The 23,260-nt window shown below is 31.7% G+C and overlaps 1 protein-coding gene across 2 annotated transcripts in view; it reads left to right on the top strand.

The window, feature by feature from the left end:
- The first annotated feature begins 11,232 nt into the window (after window positions 1-11,232).
- The window catches only part of LOC126780199 (G-protein-signaling modulator 2), a 45,609-nt gene continuing 33,581 nt past the window's right edge, over window positions 11,233-23,260 (top strand). For both annotated transcript variants that reach the window (XM_050504464.1, XM_050504463.1), the window contains exons 1-7: window positions 11,233-11,445; window positions 13,280-13,509; window positions 13,664-13,942; window positions 15,117-15,356; window positions 17,296-17,560; window positions 17,679-17,858; window positions 18,426-18,643. In XM_050504464.1, the coding sequence (XP_050360421.1) occupies window positions 11,380-11,445; window positions 13,280-13,509; window positions 13,664-13,942; window positions 15,117-15,356; window positions 17,296-17,560; window positions 17,679-17,858; window positions 18,426-18,643 (1,478 nt within the window). In that variant the 5' untranslated portion in view covers window positions 11,233-11,379. The remainder of the gene's footprint in view (window positions 11,446-13,279; window positions 13,510-13,663; window positions 13,943-15,116; window positions 15,357-17,295; window positions 17,561-17,678; window positions 17,859-18,425; window positions 18,644-23,260) is intronic.

Raw genomic sequence — 23,260 nt, 5'->3', positions numbered from 1 at the left:
TCTTGATCAAATCTCTCTCTATACCGAATCTTGAAAATAAAATAAAAACTGTTTGACGGCAGTGTAATGGTGAAAGGGGGTAGCATATCCAGAAGGCGTTTACGGATAGTTAGAAGGTTTATATAAATCTAGTGGTTCGCTTGTTCAAATGCAGATCCCCAGGTCTCGCGTTGCAATCCTGGCTCTAGTAAACAAAGGTTAGTATGTTTTTCGGTCAAGTCTCAGTACCAGTAACAATGTAGGATAGCAGTGCTACAGTCCCGTTCGCTGAAAAAGCCGTTGGTCCTGCGTCCGATGTATCCCGTCATTTCATATTGCCACCCCATCGAACTAAAAGATTGTGAGAATAGAGACTGCGCATGTGTTTGCGGTGACAATTGTGCACTTTAATATCTCCTGCGCCTTTGACTATTCTTTGTAACAACGTTGTCGATGACCCAAAATATGCACTTTCAAATTTCCTGCCACAGACAAAATTGTTTAGTATCCCGGCTTCTTTATAGTTGTGTCTATATATTATTATTATAAAATGTCAACAATCGAACTAAATCATACTTATTGGTAACGAAGCGTGGCGGACGGCGGGCGGCGGCGCGTGCGCTTACCGCGATACAAAAACGTTTTACAAATGTAGAAAATATATTTGATATTTGTAACATAAAGTTAAATCAAAATAGAATATACTCCACTTCATTAAAAGCTATTAACTTTTATTGCCTTATTATAGACGTTTAATTTAAAAAAAAAAAACAACCTAAGTTAATCATACTTTTTTTTCATTTGTATATTACGTTTACGTATTACTATATTTTGCCGTATTATATTATTATTTGTATTTCAGGTTCTCCTATAAAAATTTAGAAACATAAACTGGCGTTAAATGTCCTACCGCTGGGCAAATTTATATTTACAAAAAATGAAAACTCGTAAGTGCTTGAAGCCGCGATCTTCGTTTACGATGCCCATATTATATCCACCGACTCATAACGGCTTTCTGTACCAATTTAACTATAATTTTAAAGCATATCAACTATCATGTTTTATTTAATACGCTATGCTCTTTGAATCATAAAATATAATTTATTGTACAGTCTTGTTTGTTGAAAATATATTTAAATAAATCACAAGATAATTTCCTTATTCGTGAAATCATTAAATTTTATTATCAAACTAATGATGAAATTGTATTCAATTTATGTTGGTTTTTAAAGAACGAATCTTACAGAATAGGAATCAATGTTATGATCGCGTAAATGCTAAGGGAATATTATCGTCCGTCTAATAATAGACGATATGGCATCAACAATAGGTCGTCTGCTGGCGAAGTACTAATAACAATAAACTGTAATAAGCGCTCGGGAGCTATCCCCGTGTCTTTTAAATTACATTCCCATGAGTAAGTGCCGATTAAAACGGTAGGAACTAGCTATGTAAACTTAATAACCAAAGACAGGATTTATTTATTGACTTGATTGCTTGTTAACGATCGCCTTGCGAAGTGATCAGCGCCAACTCATTTCTATTCGATGTTTTCTTAGTGAAAACTTATTCATTGTAAAATATATTCAACATTATCAGCGCCAGTGTTCCAGTCAATATATATACAATACATACTTATTTTTTACATTTTTAACATGGAAATATCGACTGCTATTTTATCGATAATCGTAAATTTGCATTTAATGATATTTTTGATTAACATCTAGGTGAACAGAATGGATGTTATTCATAAGCACGTAGCGTCTGAAATACATTACATTATTTGTTTTCTTACAATTGAAGTCGTCATCGAAGGTGATGGTAAATCTTGTAAATTTACTCATGTAACAAAAAAAATCTGTTGTTTCTGATATGAGTAGTAGAGCAGCGCAGTAAAACCCCTAAATTAGCTCACCATTTATAAATATAAGAATATTAATTCTGATTGATTTTCTTTTCTTTTCTGTTTTTTTTTTTTTAATTCACGTGTAACATTAAATTTTCTATAATTTTAAAATGTACCTATTAGGTAGGTACCTACATTATGTTTATACCCAGGTTTATTTTTCATAAAAACTCACCGGAGACATAATAAAAGTACAAAAGAATTAATACTAGAGTCTCTACTTACAAATTGATTAGAATAGTGTGAAATATAAATAATAAATATTTTTTTATATAAAATATATTTCATAAAACAAGAGCAAATTGTTTACTGACAATTAAATTTTCAAAATCAAATTATAAATAATTTTTCATAAATATATTTCCATTGTGACATCATCAAATAAAATTCGCTTAGAGCGAATCCGAATGAAGTTTCGATAAGTAAATTAATACAATTACAAACTATGGTTTTACACGCATTCAATATGTCAAAACACTGCAATTACGGCCATCAAACATGTCGTAACAAGTGCGTCGCACAAGCGATGCAATCAAGTAATAAATTCAGTTAAACATTGCCCGCGTCGGGAGGGTTTGAGGAGCCCTATTTATCGAATTAGTCCTGTGTAATCACCGCTCGCTGACATTTGTACAGCGACGCGACTTGAAATCTTGATACTTGTTTTTTTTCCAAATTTCGCTGACGAAGTTATATGTATTTAGAGCAGGCTGATGTTAATCGACTTATTAATAAAAGTACTCTTTGAATTATGCATAGTAAGTTAGAATCATTGGATTATTTGAAATTCGAATGGCATATTTGAATACAAGTGGTGTTTTTAATGTCATGACTTATTTAAAAGTAAGATCAAGTACAAATAAATGCTATAAATATACAAGCCAATTATACATTATATTCGTTTTCTTTATACATAGAATTTACTCAAAAACTAAAACAGGAATCATTCAGAGTGACTGACCACGGGACACATCGACATTATTTTACTATTCCCACTTACCTAATATTATGATTTTAGGAAGATTGAGTGAGAAATATTTTATTTCTATTTTTTTTCTAAAGTCAAGTATCAAAATTATTTAATCCAACACAGCGGGGGTTGAGAGCAATGACGCGTGCAATACATAATTACGTATCTACAGAAGCAAGAGACCAGATGAAGATAACCGTGGCCACCTCCAGACCGAACTGATTTGTTATTGACCATAGAATATAAGCATTTATCACAACTGTATAACAAGTCCAGCGGGATCTCAATTTCTATATATATAAAAATCAAGGATGCTTAAATTTCATCAACATCAAATGTAAATAATAGCAACCGAACTGTCATCTTATTAATTAAATGGTTCCAACACATTCTATAATCACTTTGCACAACTACGGTTGCCAAGTGTCTACGAATTAACCGACAGTACCTGGCCCCATATACAAAGTGAAATGTTTAAGCACAAGTTTACACCTCCTGTAATATAAAAAAAAGAAATCTATAATTACTTTCATTATAAAGTTGCTTAAAATCATTTTAAAATATTTGTATATTTTAAAGCTATAACGGATTAGCGCTTCTTTTAAATATTCATATTTTCTTGGAATATCTCCGAGGTGATCGTTTCGACTCTGATATCTATAACAGGTATTTCTGACATTTCTCTTTTCACGGCGAAGATAAACAGTATATTAAGATTATATATTATGTTGTATAATGTTAATAATTTTCGTTAAAATAGCTTAGTTAGGTACTTTGTCACAAAGGGAACATATGTCACCGTGAGGTCTATTTATCTCCACTTTCAACAATAATTTCGCATTAGTAGCGATTGTCTTCTTGATTTTTCTTTAAATATAAAGAAGTACGTTTTAATAAAATAATAGTAGTTATTGGAAAATATGATTGTCAATTTTTTATATATCTTTAAATAGGTATGAATTAAAATGTAAATGTTGATAGATGAGTCAAGATTATGTAAATTATGCTATACAAAATAAAATACAGATATTATAAAAAGTAAGCGGTTAGTTGGTACCATTTTGAAAGTGCATACATGTGAATTCATGCGGCCACGGCAATGTCATTATGTAGGTAGTACCTAACGTAAGATATAATTTTTATATTTTTCATATATATAAATATAAATATATAAACAATATATATTGTTTATAATTATATTTTGCAATTTACACACAAAATTAGTTAGCTCAAGAAAAATATTTTTTAATTCGATATATCAAAGCTAGTTTTTATTGATAATAATTTTAAGAGTTATATTATATTATATATAGAGTAGTTATATATAATATAACTTATTTTAAGAGCATACTTGAGAAGTATATTAATTTTAAATTTTTACATACTTAGGTAGATACTAACAGTAGCAATTTGTTACAATAGCGGATAATTCAGGGGCTGCCTCCCTTTGGTAACAATATTCGCAACGGCAAACAGCGACATGCGGGCGTCTGGGAAAAATACAAGATATTCTCTTTGTATTTACAGAGGAAATGCTTTGATGTTAACAACGCCGTGATGGTAAACTAAGTTACGGGTGTTGGGTAGTACAAAGCGGTGCCTCCTGGGTATGTATGAACCTATGTCCAACTAGTCCAATCATTATTTTACCAATAACGATGTATTTTTATTTATTTTACATATACAACTACTATCAGAAGTTAAATTAATACATGAGACCGAATTAAAATGTTTAATAACTTCACATAGGTAATACTGTTTTCAATAAGTTTATAATGCTGATTTTAAAAAGGAACTGTAGGCTCTCTTTAACAATAAATAATGTAAAGTTGGATAGTATAAAATAAATAAACTGAAATCAATTACATTAAGTATTTTTAAATACACAACATATTACCTACGAGTGGTCCAGCCACAGCGGGGCTATTGCCTGACATATTAAATTGTATTCAGACCTCGCCAATCGGTACTGGTGTTCACTTAACGTCAAGTGGCGTGGTGGCTTTTTTGAGTCCAATTTTATTCGATAATAAAAGGATAACTAAATAATTTTGTTTTGTCATAATTTGAATATATAATTAATAATTACATAAAGTCCATATAAATTAAACTTTGCATAAAATGTTATACGAAAATTAAATTTTTGAACGCATTTCATTCCGATAAAAACGGTATCAGCAAAAAAATCCCATCCGAGATTTAACTTTATCAGCGAACCCTCGAAAAACTATCGAGGCGTTTATAACGCATTTAAAAAGGTAGGCGGTGTTGGAAGGAACCTTCGAGTGATTGTGAGGCGCGTGCCGTCAATGCGAAGCGTGCCTAGGGTTGCCAAACTTTATTACAACCTAGGTTATACATTCTGTCGTTTTTTATTCTCAATTTAACTTTGTTGGCTTAAGTGAAATTTATTTTGTTACTAAATTTTATGTATTATATTATGCTGTATGTTTCCCAAATAAATAAAAATAAAATTTATTTAAAGCGAAATGAAAAGTATGCTATTAAATGCTATTAATATTAATTATTAGAAAATTCCATCCCATTAGAGTAAGTTCATTCAATATTTTTTATAACGTATTATATTATTGTAACGTATGATTTGACAAATAGGTTGAGTTTTTGGTGTCCAATTGTCTTTGGATGTATTTATAACAAATATATATTTATATGATGAAAATTTGGATCGAAATTTGAACATGATAAATACCGACATGAGTACAAATATTAATACCATATCAATAATATCCGAATAACTTAAGAATGTATAAAATAAATCGAAACAGAAAACAGTCGTTTAAAATGATTTTATTCTGTATGTGTAAAGTCTTTTATTTTATATTTCGTACTAATACTGATTTATAATTTAAGCATTGTTGACAACCCTAAGCGTGTGACCTCTGCTAGATAGTTCATAGTTAATCCGCTTACGTTTTTCATGAACAACAAATATTGGGCAAATTAATGCACTTGTTTCCATCACGATTGATTATTTTATGAGTTGTACCTAATTTATGTAAACTCGGCTTCGATCATTAATTAAATTTCGATAATTCATTGCAAATAACATAAATGTGGTAAATGGTAAATATAAAAATAGATATCGAATACTATTTATTATTTATTGATTTTTAAACGTGTGGTGGTTAATTTATGTGATGCCTTATCTTTTAAGCCCCGAACGGTCCACGGCCTCAAAAATGACCTCTGTGGGACCCCGCAGTTCACACGTCTTCGGGTCCTCGTTCTTTGTACACATTCAAACGACTCATAACAACGCTTTTGAATTGTCATGTTATAGTATTGAATCAAATGCAAAGGTTGGAAACTGGGATGGACGCGCAGCCGAAGCTGCGGGTGAAAAGTAGTAATTTATTGTATTTTTATTCTTAACAACTTATTAATAACTTGTGTATATATATACATATTTTCAATAAAATGTTGTTGCTTGTGTTATTCCATATAAGATTATCTTTGCTAGCTTTATTTAAGAGCTATGTAACATTCGTTCTCTACAAAGCCACTTTCACACTTCCTTCATTCCAGAAGTAACATTGCGTTCCATGCGTCATGTTAAACAATAAAGGTCACTGAATAGTACTTGTAACTTGAGACGTCGCTATGATTGGAGCGGTTCATTCAAAGAGCTTTATCACTTTGATGTTGTCTTATAGAATAAAATAAATATTACACAAATTATTTTCGCAAATTATTATTTCACAAAATACGTCATCAACTATTTACATGAATAAATATGTGATGATACTGAAAATGAATATATTAAATAATTTAACTTGTAAACTAATAGGCAACACGGGTACATCAGAAGTGGGTTCATCAAATTAATATTGTGACGTAACGAAATACTTTCAAATGAATCTTTCTTAAGTTTTTAGGGTGGTCCAACTATTGCAACCTTCCTTTAAGCAGATTGTCTACATCAACCAAGCACCCAAACAAGCTGACAAGGCTTAAGACCAATAGGGCCAAGAATAAAAATAAATATTAATATTTTGTTGAAATTAATAAATAAAATAAATAAAAGCCATATTGTCTTCATGAAAATCTTAATATAAAAGGGGTAGAATATAGAATTATCCTCAAGCCAGCCAACGTTGGTTTCATTGGCCAAATTCATAGAATCGTTTTTTTATTAACCACATCACATCGCATCCTAATTGCAAATTACTGTCCAATTGTTGGAGCGTCGTGGTCCAAACGTGTGTGTCTCGCTTCTTCATACATTGGAAAAGACTACAGGGTTTCCTTAACCCCCTCACGTTGGAATTCCGACCTCTGGCCCCGAACTGATCTGTTCCTTGAGCCATTATTTACTGTGGAGAAGGTATAACACAAAAGGGAGTTTGGATAAAGTGTGCAAGACAGTGGTAGGGAAAGAATATTATAAATAGCTTTAAAAGTTGTGTTATAAATATTCGAAGATACTACAATAATATTATTACTATATATTTTAAACTTAAGTTACAAAATTCGTACTAAGTAATTTAATATTATTTCAGTCATAAACAATTCACATCAACAATAACAAACAAACGACAATGCGAATTCGTAAAACTATTTGACTTGGTATTTACTTTTTTAAATTATCAAAAGAGATTCAATTATATTTATATAAAGACTGATTACTATTAATTTCATTATGAGATCACCTTCGAAGGTACCGTATCCTAGTTTAGTGGATCGTTGCTATCCACTCGAGCCACTAACAGATATTGACGTGGCATCAAAGAAGCGCATCATAGACTATCCATATATCATCCTCAGTCGACGCACCGCACCTTTCATGTCGCCAGCCGATATAGCCAGAGTAATCTTCAAACAGACAGACAACTAAATAATCTGATAGAAAAGTTTTGAAGTGTCAAAATGACCCGAAAATTCGTCTTTGTAGCAAAACTTATTGTTAGATTACCGAAATAACATAAGAAATATATGTATTGTTTTCTTTAAAAAGAAAAATATGTAATATTATTATCGTGGTCATCGCATTCGGAAACTTATATGAATGATAAATGGTAATGCTTTAAATTAAATGTATATGTCGAAATAGAATGATTGATTTTATTATAACGCTAGATGAAGCTTAATTAGATATATGAGACCGCGTCCAACTCGCTACATGTAAAATAACCGCGTCTGAAACGTTGCATAAATAAATTCGATGTTGAAATTTAACTCCTAATTACCAAAGCACGAGGCATGAGGAATCACCAAAAGAAAATATACATATAAAGAGAAAAAAAAAATTAATACCTACGTAGAAGTCCGTGATCAAATTTACACACCTTAATTTTATATTTAAAACATAATGCAACAGTCTGATCACTTTGTAATCTGTACTAAAAAATGTATCTAGTGGTCGGCATTTGTTATGGACCACCGTGCCTATGCAAGTCACTCTATCTTGTTTAGCGTCAAGCACAACACGCCCTTATTAAAATAAATTATAAAGATTATATTAGCTTACACTCGCACGCTTTACGCACATCTTTAGAACATTCAAGTATCGATATCCGTCAGTTTTTGATTTTGGTAATCACTCCAATATGTGTTGTATCATATAATAATTTTAAATATGCGAGGAATTTGAAGCAAATTTTTTTTTTAAATTAACTTGCTTTATGTAATCATGTATTCTTTGTTTTGTTGTCATTAAGTACCTACTTATTTTAACGCTGAAACGTAAGCGAACTCTTATTCCCACCGTCGCTGACATTAATTTAATTAGCCTAATATTAATTCCAATACTCCTTCCCCAAAGTTTAAAAGTTTAAGGGAACGTTCGTGAAAAATATGGTCCTCTATACTAGAGGCTATATAGAGGGTTGTTGCTTGCTTTACACTAAAACCAGGGTCGTCGCTATTTTTCAGTTCGTTCACGGTCATTTTTTCGGTCGTAGGTATACATATTTTTTATCATGTCATTGTAGTGATACTGTAATTAGTATTCGTTTCATTTATATTGATGTAATAACGAAACGTATAAACCAAAACGTAAATGAGCGTCAAATTAGCTTTCAGCTCATCGTCAGTTAACAACACATTAATAAATTTCAGCTAACTGTCTCAAATATTGGTTTTTCTTAGTTTGAGGTATCCTAACAAAGGTGAAATGAGTAAGAGTCAATATGAGGTAGTTGAGTACTATTCGACAGTGAAAACTAACATTTAATTTAAATATAACATTTAATTTAAATATAATTAAATTTGAATTCTTGCGCTGACTGATTGACTGAACATATTTGCATTTAACAGTAATGACAAATAGAAAACGGTTCTAAGTGCTCGCATATATCTCAGTTTATATCATTAAACGGGAATGTTTTAACTCTGGAACATAAAAAGATTACAAAGAAATCATAAATAATATGTCAAACACAACACAAAATATGGACGAATTATTTTTATTGTATTTTTTTTTTTTTTTTATAGAATAGGAAGGCGGACGAGCATATGGGCCACCTGATGATTTGACGTTGGTTTTAATTTGTTGAATTGTGTATTCACTAACCATACAGAAGTTATATTCTGTCCAAGAATAAATCTAAAAAATAACAAGAATTTACCACATACCACTAACTTTTATTAAAACTAAAAAGTATAGATTTTTTAATTATTTAGTAATAAATATCTATCAATTGAGTAAATTAAAAGTATCTTCAGTGCTTAGTATGAAATTCGGGGCATAAAAATATTCAATATAAAACTACACGATGTAATAAACTCTTACAACAGCTTTATCTATTCAATCTTTGTGTTTAATTTTTGTTATTGAACTGATAAAGTTAAAAAGTAAGATAAATAGTAATTTCTAAAGTCGGCTTTACATTGATAACAAAAAGCCCACATAGATAGTAAATAGCCTTACTAAGTCGCGTCTACACTCAATAATCGTTGCAGGGGCGTGGTGGTGATTGAAATCAGATGAGCTGCCTCCCGCGATATTTGCATAACTAACGAGCCACCCCACACCAGCTCCCTGTTAGCCCGGGGGTTTCAGACATTTTTACCTACATTGTCTCTGTACATTAGTAAAAGTTTTTCTGTGCGTAGAATGTAATTATTGTTTTTAATTTACGTTTTTTATAAAACAATTTATTTCGGTTTTAGTAAAAAATTAAGAAAATTGTAGTTTATATACATATATCAATAACATACCACATAATAGTTAAATATAAAATAATACCATGTCCTCCAACAAAAGATGCTGTGACAGTCGAAAAAAAAAGATTTACTGTAACTAATTTGTTCATGGTTCATTATATAATTCATAAAATTTCTATAAAAAAAATTGCAAAATATTCGCTCGCAAAATGTTTTTTTTAAAAACATGTTATTAATTTGAGAGTTGATGTTGATCCATACTGATCCACGGTAGCATGCGCAAGCGATCCCGTGGCTCTCCTCGTTAAGACGAAAAGGATACCGCTGGTTTTTAGTGGGTATTCCGATTTTCGGTGCGCACTCGGCGCCTTGGACACCGGTGAGCCCCACATACTCCCTTCCCTCCACTGTTCACGTGGGGGTAATGTGTAAAGCGTTTTTCAGCGTTAAAAAAAAGGATCCATACTGAAATTATAAATGCGAAAGTGAGTTTGTTTGTTACGCTGGCACGTCTTGACTACTCAATCAATTCAGCCAAGTAAACGTTTTTTATTAGAGATTAATAATTATTATGATTAAGATGCTTTACGCTTGGCAATAGACAGTTGAAAATGGTTTCCTTATTTTTTGTTAAGAAACATATACAAAAGCTTTGAGTAATTTTAATAACATACATCTACCATAATCTACATAATTTAATACATTGCATATGTACTACAAGTATTTAGTTACATCCATCAATACTAAATAAAGATTCAATATTATTATTATAATATAATTTAAGCAAACAGTTTAACAACAACCATTTTAAAATAACAAGTTTTTTTATTTAAATAACTAACTGCTACTGCCATCTATCGTCTGTTAGTACACTAACTATATTATGCTAACTATACAGTTTCAAACTAGATGGCGCAACTCCGGCCATCTTTTCCATAATGACCTATCTTTTTACATTGTTGTTTTTCTTATAATATGATATATATGTATAATTATAAAATAATTAATAGGGTTTTAATGAAACTACCAAAGTTAGAGTGTACTTATGTACCTTTATGACATTACGTTGACGTTAGCATTTAACAAAGAACTTTTAAAAATTCTAGAAGTTAAAAAATTAACGTTTTTCCTACAAAATATTAAAATAATTAAATTCACTTGTAGAAATTTACATGATTATTTTAAGAAAATTAAATAATTATATGGTAACACTGAAACCTCGCAAAACAAAAAATTCAACCAAACATAACTGTAATACATACATACGGCAAAGTTTGTTATATTAGTGACGCTTGTGTACGCCCATGGCGATGTAAACTTACAAAAAACACAATTATGAAATTTATCTGACAAATCAGTTTTGATTTTTTTTTTTGGTTTCTACTTTGTTGTTTTTTGTATGTCCTCAATCTTACATAAAATGTCTTTGAGTGCGAGCGCTGAAAATCTTTCAACTGATGCTCAGGTGTGTATATTTTAAAAATAAAAAAACATATCGTGATTTTGGAACATTAATAATGATACAATTCAATCTTAAAAAAAGTTAAACATCGAAGGTCCTATAAATTAAATATGGCCTCATTTGTTAAATACAGGACGTAATCATGAGTCATTCATAGGAACCCTAATACGGAAGACGATACTTGCCTGCGCATTTTGTTCACTTGCAGCTGCGATATTATAATCTTTTAAACTAACTCTTATCATGTTAAAATTTCGGCCAATAGGTCAAAAGTTATTCAAAACTATAACGAAAATATGTAAACAAGAAATTTGAGATAACTTTTTCAAAACATATTTATGATAATTGTTTAGCTTTTGGTATAAGAAATCATTTTATTTACTACAATTAAATTTGTTAATAATTTCTCCTAAGTCTAAATGCTTAACTTTACTTTACTCAACTTTGAAAGAATGTTTCTAACTTTGTTTGAAGTGAAGTTGGAATTAAAAATACGCGTTACATCCATATTTTTATACGGTATGAATAAAGTATTTAATATTTTTTGAATAAAAATGCATCTGACCCAAATTAAATATTTAAATTTATTTATAATATTAAGTATCATTTCTATATTAAAGTATTACATTGAAAATTAAAATTATATAATAATGCATTTTCATTTAATCTAATTGCATGTTCTTACTTACAATAGACTGTAAAACTTGTATAATTGCAACAGGCAGCATTTATGAAGTAACAAACTAGATCATTACCCAATGCAGTATTATAAAATTTTTCACACATTTAATTATATTTAAATTTTGAAATGTATCGAACAATGCAGGTAGACTCTACAATTGTCAAATAAAAATAAATCAGATAATATATCCTCAATAAACAAAATGCAAAATTTTTGCCACTGTAAGATTTTGTTGTACATATGTTTTAAAGTTCAGATTTTAGAAACAAATGTCAAATAGATGAGCTATAAATTATTTTGGTTATTAATGTAAAGTAAACCAAATTGAGTGTATATAATAACTTCATAATCTCTTATAACAGCTTTATAAGTAATTAATTTTATAAATACCAACCCTTATACAAAATCCATGTAAATAGTAAGTAAAGCCAGGTTGAGCTCATAGGCAATTATGTTCCGATAGGCATCAATGAGATTTTAAGTCACAACTAAACCACTAGAATTGTTCAAACAGCACACTTTATGTTAAATAATACATTAACATGTAATTAGTTCATTGTGTCCAAGTGAGTCACAAACTGATAGTTTCTTATAGTTATTTCAGTTGATTTATATTGCCACATAGCTTATTATAATAATAATGTGAATAAAAATAATAGAAATACGTAATTATTCTTTTTTGATTGACTTAAACGCTAAATATTCATAAAAACAAAAATATAATAAATAAAAATATTATAAAGCTTAGGTAATTCAAGTAAAACAGTATTAAATATATGTATTAAGAAATAAAAAAAATCCTTCTACTCATACTCGTCTAATGGCTTCCACTCTCTTTTTGAGGAGAAGGCTGCTCCAGTACGGATTGGTGGAATACACATGTGGCAGAATTTCAGTGAAACTATACACATGCAGGTTTCCTCACAATGTTTTCCTTCACCGTAAATCACGAGATGAATTATAATCACAAATTAAGCACATGAAATTCAATGATGCTTGCCCGGGTTTGAAACTATCTCGGTTAAGATTTCTTACCACTGGACCATCTCATCATTTAATTAATTTTCCTTTGAGTACTAATGTTTAATTATGTTTGTATATAATACTTGTGTATACTAACATTAAAGAACTGATTGTAATGGTTTTCCATTACAGAGTTGTGATGGTGGATCTATGTGCCTTGAATTGGCGTTGGAGGGTGAACGACTATGCAAAGCAGGGGACTGCAGAGCGGGTGTGGCCTTCTTCCAGGCTGCAATCCAGGCTGGAACAGATGATTTGCGAACCCTAAGCGCTATATACAGCCAGCTAGGCAATGCTTATTTCTACTTAGGCGATTATACAAAGGCTATGCAATATCATAAACATGACCTTACATTAGCTAGGTAATATATTTAAATTATACAAAATAAATATAGTAATTTTTTTTTTAAGACTAAAAGTTTTGTTATAACTGTATTAAATAAATTTTTTATATAAAAAGTGTAACCTTTTTAAAGTATTATAAAACTAATTCTGCAATTCTCATTGACATTTCAGGACAATGAATGATAAACTTGGCGAGGCAAAGGCATCTGGTAACTTAGGGAATACTTTGAAAGTTATGGGAAAATTTAATGAAGCAATCCAATGTTGCAAGAGACACTTAGAAATATCACGTTCCCTCGGTGATAGACTAAGCGAAGGTCGTGCGTTATATAATCTAGGCAACGTATACCACGCACAAGGGAAACAGCTGGGGAGAGTTGGCCAAAATGATCCAGGTCACTTTCCACAAGAAGTGCGCGACTGTCTTCTACAGGCTGTTGCATATTACGAGTTAGTATACAACATTATTTCAATAAATAAGCATTATCGATTTTGAATATCTAAATTATATCACTAGTAGCGATTTTAAATTATATAATTTAGATATTCAAACTAAGAACTGTTATTCTAACTTTTTAATTTTATTTAATTCAGTGATTGTAGTTAAAGAGAGTAAATAAACAACTTTCAGGTGGTATTTAAAACCTTGAAGAGTATTTATAATATAAGCACTACAGGTTTTCAGTGTTGTTTTATTGATTATTATTTGTTTATTGGTATTATATAAGAAAATATTAAGGTTATTAGTATTCGTTCCAAATATTAAATATTAAAAAATATTTTATTGAATATTCATTTGAAAGTCTAATATTTTGTAAACCGTAACCGTAACCGTAATAGCCTGTGAATGTTCTACTGCTGGGCTAAAGGCCTCCTCTCCTCTTTTTGACGAGAAGGTTTGGAGCTTATTCCACCACGCTGCTCCAATGCGGGTTGGTAGAATACACATGTGGCAGAATTTCAGTGAAATTAGACACATGCAGGTTTCCTCACGATGTTTTCTATCACCGTAAAGCACGAGATGAATTATAATCACAAATTAAGCACATGAAAATTCAGTGGTGCTTGCCCGGGTTTGAACCCACGATCATCGGTTAAGATTCACGCGTTCTTACCACTGGACCATCTGGGCTTTATTTTGTAAACAAGCAAACTAAATTATAAATCTTCAAAGTAAACAACAACCTGAACGAAAGAATGAAATGATTGCCAGTGTCACTGCGGATGATGTAAGGAATCCAATGATGCCCCATACATCCAAATTATGCTTTTAAAAGTTATGGTGCAATAAAGAAATTCACATACTTACATGAACCCTGAAAATATTACATAAGATTTTTGGGCAGTTGTATAAATAAGTAAAGAAAGTATAGGCACTTATTTTAAATAAGTGCTAGTAATTAGATTTATATTATTATTATTTCTTATTTAAAAAAGTCATATGTAAATTAACAAATAATAATGTATAATCTAATAAGAAGAGATAAATGAAACTATGAAACACAAAATATGTGTAATTTTTAATTACTACATTACTTATTTTTAATATGTTAAGTTTAAGAAATTTTGTAACAGTTTTTTATTTAGAACTATATAATTAATATTCTTATCATAATTATTTCAGAGAAAACTTGGAACTAATGCGAAGCTTAGGAGACAGACAAGCTATGGGTAGGGCATGCGGCAACCTTGGCAATACTTGCTACCTACTCGGTGACTTCACCAGGGCAATACGATACCACACAGAGCGGCTGAGAATAGCCCAAGAGGTTGAAGACAGAGCTGCCGAGCGCAGAGCCAACAGCAACTTGGGAAACTCGCACATATTCCTTGGACAATTTGAAAACGCCGCAGAGCATTACAAGTGAGTACTAATTTTTCATATATTTCTCTTTACTATATGCAAATTACTATTTATACATTTTTTTATACTATATATGAATATATTTACTTTATGTATTTTTGTAACCCTGCTTGGGTATAATATAAGTGGATTTTTGGATATCGTTCAAAAACTATCACCCAATAATGTTAAAACATATATATATATATATATATATCTCTTAGAAATTTACAATATGTTTGATTCTAAGCAGTGCAAAAATTACAATAAATCTAATAATTCTTTAGTCATATGCTGTTGCTATCAAATTTTTTTTACTATTATATATTTTTTTAAGTAATTGTTCATACTTCCAACGATATATATAAGTAGCTCTGTTTTAGTAGCCATAGATGTACCTTTACGTTGAAGATTATTTTTCTCAAATTATTATATATTAAACAATGATAAAATTTGATTTTTGAGCTATTGCGAATGCTAAATACATGTGATGATTAAATTTGAAATATTTTAAAGAAATACCACTGACAATTTATTAATTTATATACAAATTATATTGATAATATAAAACATTATCTCTTTGCGAAATGTGCAAAAGTAAAATCGCAAAAGGCGAAATAATAAAATTTATTCGATGAATGAACTTTGTACAAACAAAGACTCCATTAAATTAGTCTAAGTATATCGCGGAGGGAAAACATTCGTAGGAATAACGGCTTTGTGTTCTTTGTGAAGTATGACTAAGCTTGAATTTCCTAACTCCGTGCTGTACCAGAATAATCCAATAATTAACATTGGTGCGAGCCGGAAATCGAACCGCGAAGTTCGGGTTCCGCAGTATAAATTACCCATTACATAGCAGAGGCGAATGATATTGCTAAAAAATATTTATACTCTATATTTAAATTATATAATTATAATAACAATTAGCATAACTATTTACCACTATGTATTTTGGTATGCTGTGAGCATTTTTTTATATAGAATAGGAAGGCGGACGAGCATACGGGCCACCTGTTGGTAAGTGGTCACCAACGCCCATAGACATTGGCATTGTAAGAAATGTTAACCATCGCTTACATCACCAATGCGCCACCAACCTTGGGGACTAAGATGTTATGTCCCTTGTGCCTATAATTACACTATTACCTCACCCTTCGAACCGGAACACAACAATACCAAGTACTGCTCTTTTACGGTAGAATATCTGATAAGTGGGTGGTACCTACCACCAGTAAGGACAAATATAATAAGTTAACAAATTCAACGAGTTAAAGTATCAGTATAAGGTGTGTATGTAATACATACACACCTCAACGTATATTAATATGAAATTATCAGTAAAATCGTAATAACATTTTGTTTATTACTTATTAAGTAAATTTAATGCCATGATACGTAAATTTATTGATATATCTCAGCAAACAGAACCCTTAAGGATAACTTAAACGTGAAAGAAATTAAAAAGTACGTAATTATGTATATACATAAAACTGATTACTTACTCCATGCGATTTGCTAATAGCAGCTTTATTGTGTTATGTTGCTTGTACTACAAATAGATGTCGATTTATATATTATTATTTATATGATTCAATATTCCACTGAACTTCTCATATGCACTTTGATTTTACTTCTAAAGTTCCAAAATCAATTTCAACGACATTTAAAACTACATTTTTTTGTTGTTTATTTGTCTCTACTACTCTTGTGGTCAGAATAGTCCATATATAATTGTTAAATAAAATAAATTGTTTACAAGGATCATTTCAATATACGTGATTGTTGAAATTATGTAATAAAATATTTTATTATATTTAACTATTATAAGTTATATGCGCTGTACATACTCATATAAAAATCTACTTCGTAAAATGTATAATTGTCTTAATATATATATTGTAAATGTACTTAATATATAAAATATTAAATATATAATAGATAAAATATATCCGTTCAGACGCACCCTGGCTCTTGCTGAAGAGCTAGGAGATGCAGCAGTTGAAGCCCAAGCGTGCTACTCCCTCGGGAACACCTACACTCTCCTACGAGAGTATCGCATCGCTGAAGAGTACCACGCTCGTCACCTCTCAGCGGCCAGGAAGTTACAAGACCGAGTTGGCGAAGGCAGAGCATGTTGGTCCCTGGGTAATGCTCATGCAGCGTTAGGGAATCACGAAAAAGCGCTTTATTTTGCCAAGGAACATTACAATATTTCTAAAGAGGTGATAATTTGTTAATATCTTAATCAAATGTACCGCAAATCGAATCTTTTTATGCATTTATATTTAGAGTATCGGAACCTAAAGCTGAACTTATAATAGATAATCTTCGTTCTAATAGCTCGGCGACGTTCTTGGCATGGCTACAGCACAAATGAACATCGGCGATCTCTGCAAAGTATTAGGCCTTCCCGTTGACGCGACGCCATCACCACCTCAGGACTCCGCGACCGCTCCCCACACACCGTTCAACGCTCTTCGTGTCAGACGACAGAGTATGGAACAGTTGTCTCTGATACAGGTATACTACTACTATTATAAAAACAATACACAGACGCAAACCAATAAACGTGCACAACCAATCATACGTTTTCACTTATATATTTCTAATTAAATGTCTATTTTTCTTTTTTAATATTTGAAATTGGCAACATAATTCATGTGTGTGTGTGAATCATCTGCATAAGTTTCATTATTTTTTAACAACTTACTTCCAGTATTTTTTCAGTAAATAAATAAATATATTCTAAGTGGAATTATAATACATAGGCCGGTTGGCGTTGTTGGTAGATACTTGCCTTTCACGCCGAAGCACAACGGTTCGGTTCGATTTCCACCCAAGACAGACATTTGTGTGCATGAACATGTCTGTTTCTCCAGAGTCTTGGTGTTATTATCTATATAAGTATATATTTACAAAATAAAAGTAGTATATGTAGTATATCAGTTGTCTGGTTTCTATAGTACAAGCTCTGCTTAGTTTGGGATCAGCTGGCCGTGTGTGAATAATGTCCCATTTATAACTATTTCTACTATATAATATTATTTCGAAGTAAATACGTAATCTTACCAAAGCGGTTGTCGTTAGATAACTCCTGATGCAAAGAAAAGAGAAGGTGAAGAAAATAATAAAGAAAGAGAGATGATCCGGGGCGAGTCCGAAGAAGGTGACAATCCAAGTGAAATGTTCATGGAGCTGGTCGCGAGGTGTCAGTCAGACCGTATGGACGAACAAAGAGCCAGCCTCGACAAAGAGAACAGACCGAGAAAGTTACAACGATCTGCGAGCAGCGGTAACAAAAACCCGTAAGTATTTTTTTTTTTTAATTTTTTTTATTCAGTAGTGCATGAAAATAGATTATAGTGCATAATGTAAACAGTATTATTACCCCAGCCTCTCCATTAATGAATAATTAGTAACTTTCAGTTTGTCAATGCAATACAAGTTTCTGTAGTTACTGTAAATTGTTAACAAACACTGTTGGGTAACTGTTAGTCACATTCTGAAGTATTACAAATGGTTGCTAACAAATGTTGCTAGCTAAGAAACAATTTTAAAATTGGTTAGGAAATATTTTCTATAAACTGAAATATATGTCCAATATAGTTCCTTTTGTCATGAGATAATAATTGAATTTAACGGTTGCCGTTTATTTTATATAAAGATGAATGGATATTTACTAAGAATTTTAGAGATAAATAGGTTCATATAAAATCAAGTAACTTGTCAAAACGGCGATTCTCCCAAGACATCGGGAAAATTGTATCATGAACCCTATTTGTAATAATAATACTAAATTGCATTACAATTATAAAAAATAATAATTAAAACAATTTCCATATATAAATGTCATGCACAAATGTTGGTTAAAACCGTCACCATTATCTCAAATGCTTAATCGAATTCTGAATAAAAATGCCATTTAGCGAAATAATAAAATAATATGTATATTAATATTTAAATATCTCGCCTATTTTATCCACGTCAGCTTTTCAAATTCAAATTTAACGATCAAATAGTTTATAGATTTATATAAAAATACATCTGCAAATAAAATTAAAAAAATATTCTGTGCTGGCGATGGTCGTGTTTATTCATAAAGGTAAGTTGCATGCTTTGTTATACATAGATTTAAAAAACATTATTTGTATTATAGACACAAATTATAAAAAATATAGACCATAGACTATATTGGCGGTGAAAATACGCCATCTGTCATACGTTTGCGCTTTCTATCTATTTCAACAGATGGCGTTTTGACTGCATTAAAGAAGCGGTAGATGGCGTTGTACCGTAACTTAGTTGTAAAACTCGCTAAAAATGATAAAAAGAAATCAACAGAAATCAATAAGAAGTCTAAAGTCATTTTGTTTACAACTCATTTGCATAAAATCTGTGCATCTGTTCGCTTAATTAAAAAACATCGTTTGAATATTTTAAATAATAATAATAAATTTAATTTACACCATAAAAAATGTATACATGATTGCATATATACATACCGAAATATTATTATTACTGAAATAAAGTATAGCCTTAATGACGGCGAGTCATTGAGACTAGCGCCGTCATTAATTTAAATGTGAATTTGAGACGAGAGTGATAGCAGGCTTTTTGTTGTTATACCACTCTGGCGAAACGTGAAACGTCCAGTCATCGATGGATCGCCGTTAATTTTAATTACATTTGAATTATAAAATATGATGGATTAACCTAATACCTACCCTTTTTTAATAAATATTTTGTTTACAATTGCTCACAACCTGCCTTTATAGCGGTTTTTTAAAATGCAATGTCCTGATATATTAGCAATAATGTCGCTAAATAAAATTCAAATTTTTATTATAATATTTAAAAGTCAAGTAGCAGTATTCTTACTGGTGGTAGGGCTTAATGCAAGCTCGACTTGGTAAGGTACCACCCACTCATCAGATATTCTATCGCAAAACAGCAGTACTTGGTATTGTTGTGTTCCGTTTGAAGGGTGAGTGAGATAGTGTAATTACAGGCACAAGGGACATTACATCTTAGTTCTCAAGGTTGGTGGCGCAATGGCGATGTAAGCGATAATTAAAATTTCTTACAATGCCTATGTCTATTAGCGTTGATGACCACTTACTATCAGGTGGCCCATCTGCTCGTTCGCCTACCGATTCTACATTTTTTTTTATATACGTTACATCTCTGTTCATGACAAAATTTTTACTTAGCTTATAACTTTTACTTAACTTACTTTAACAGTTTGACGGTTTCATGATTTCGGACTGTCGCAGTACTACAAAAAAAATGGAAATAACTGAAGTACTCGCGATACTAAATTTATGTGAAAAATATGTCTAACCTAGGATATATATTTAATAAACTTCCATCGATTTTAAACTACGGCACAATTTAATTAAGCCGAGATGGCCTAGTGGTAAGAACGCGTGAATCTTAACCGATGATCGTGGGTTCAAACCCGGGCAAGCACCACTGAATTTTCATGTGCTTAATTTGTGTTTATAATTCATCTCGTGCTTAACGGTGAAGGAAAACATCGTGAGGAAACCTGCATGTGTCTAATTTCATTGAAATTCTGTCACATGTGTATTCTACCAACCCGCATTGGAGCAGCGTGGTGGAATAAGCTCCAAACCTTCTCCTCAAAAGGGAGAGGAGGCCTTAGCCCAGCAGTGGGACATTAACAGGCTGTTACTGTTACTGTACAATTTAATTATGCCGCGCTGTGAATATGAATATCGCTCTGGGCGGTCCTGCAACCAACGCTGAACATAAAAAAAATAGAATATGCCTCCATATAATCCTAGCAGCCATTCCATCCATGGTCGTGTGACACGACGGCACAATTGATCCGAGTCTCCCTGGATTTTTCGAACGTCACTTTTTTTTCATCGGTTAACTTTCGTGGTAGGTAAAAAGTGTCACTTTTTCAACCACAGCGAATCGTTTAAAATTTTCTTGAATTCTAATATAAAATATCTGCAGGTTATCAGTTTAATGGTAACTCTTCGGTTCAGTAAAACCAAAAGAGACAATCTTTTTGAAATTCGGATCTGGGGTAAAATTTAATTTAGAACAGGGGTGTCTATGTGGGTGATCGTCTATCCCTTATTCCTGTTACAAGGCAATGCCTATTACAAAAAACAAATCAAATATTTCGAAACGCAACTGCCTCTGGCGTTCCGTAAAATGCAAGCCCCGGGTGATGCGCGCCCTCCGTGCCTATCATAAAAACAAAAGCGCAAACATGACGTGTGGTCAGTCTGTTTTATATTTATTTTTTCAAGTATTAGGTGTTCGACCGAATAATAAAAAATGAACGAATGCCGACTATTTATATTTTTATTATATATATTCCAGTATTTGAAATCATTTCTATACTGTAACTTATAATTAGGTAGCATATAATCTAAACCAAAATCTCTGCAAATCGAATATTTACTTACGCAAACCCTTCTTCATCATTCTGTAATTAAAATTTTCGCGTCTTGCAAAGATCGACTTTCCATGTTGCTCCAGGATATACATACGTGTATTTACATTTATATCTTAATTCGTAATATCAATTCTTAAAAGATAAACGGACAAAGTCACAAACTTTACTGGTGGTAGGGCTTTGTGCAAGCTCGTCTGGGTAGGTACCACCCACTCATCAGATATTCTACCGCAAAACAGCAATACTTGATATTGTTGTGTTCCGGTTTGAAGGGTGAGTGAGCCAGTGTAATTAAAGGCACAAGGGACATAAAATCTTAGTTCTCAATGTTGGTGGCGCATTGGCTATAAGCGATGGTTGACATTTCTTACAATGCCAATGTCTAAGGGCGTTTGGTGACCACTTACCATCAGGTGGCCCATATGCTCGTCCACCTTCCTATTCTATATAAAAAAAAAACGGAGGACAAACACACGAGAGGTGAAACAGCGATAAAGAAATATAAATAATTATATAACATTGACACATTCGTTAAGCGCTTTGACATATGACAAGCAATCTTGTATGTTGTCGAACGCAAAACTAAACGTGGTAGTTTTTTTGAACTTATCGTGGTAATATAGTGATATTAATATCTAGAGGTTGAAATATAATAACATCAAAATGGAATTTAAATATAAAAAAAAACATATTTATGTGAATGAAATAAATTTTTCTACAACAGTTATGCTTAGCCGTCTGGGTGCCCGTTACCATCCTACGCCTCTTGACAGGACACAAGAAACTTGATACTTATTACAGAAAACGACACTGTATATGTATATTGCAATTAATATCTGAGAGTTACTTATAGACAAGCACAGGCAACAAGGAATCGGGAATGAATGTTCTTTTATTATTATTAATTCATACGTGTAAGTAAGTGACAAATTAGTATCAGAATAACAAATAAGTATTCATTTAAAATAGATACATTTTGCTATTGTCGCGTATTTAAAAGAATTAGGCATTAATTGCCAGTGTTTGAATATTTTTTATTTTGTAAAAAAAAAGTAAGTAAAATCAAGATGTCCCAGCAGAAAGAACTGAAGATAAATCATTTACATAGGTTTCATACGCCATGTTGATCTTGGTGGAGCAAAATACATCTTCAGAAAAAAATAATCTGCGTATGTCGAATCTTGTAAATCTAACGCACACTAGAGCAGCGCGGCGGAATAAGCTCCGAACTATCTTCCTAAGTGGGGGTTGACATTAGGTTGAAACTAGATCGACGACCGACTGTCGGGTCTTACTTGCTTGCTCGTTTCTATTTACTGGTGGTAGGGCTTTGTGCAAGCTTGTCTGCGTAGGTACCACCCACTCATCGACTCGTATTCGACGAGTACGAACGGCGTAAAAAAAATTATAGCAATTTCAGTTGAGCAATCCTTAAAAGCCAACCGAAATTGTGGTCGAACGTCCGGTAAATGTGTCGCCGCCGACA

The sequence above is a fragment of the Nymphalis io genome, chromosome Z (assembly GCF_905147045.1).
Source record: "Nymphalis io chromosome Z, ilAglIoxx1.1, whole genome shotgun sequence".
NCBI classification, from domain to species: domain Eukaryota; kingdom Metazoa; phylum Arthropoda; class Insecta; order Lepidoptera; family Nymphalidae; genus Nymphalis; species Nymphalis io.
The sequence above is the reverse complement of the archived record's forward strand: the minus strand, read 5'-3'. Positions and strand labels throughout refer to the sequence as shown.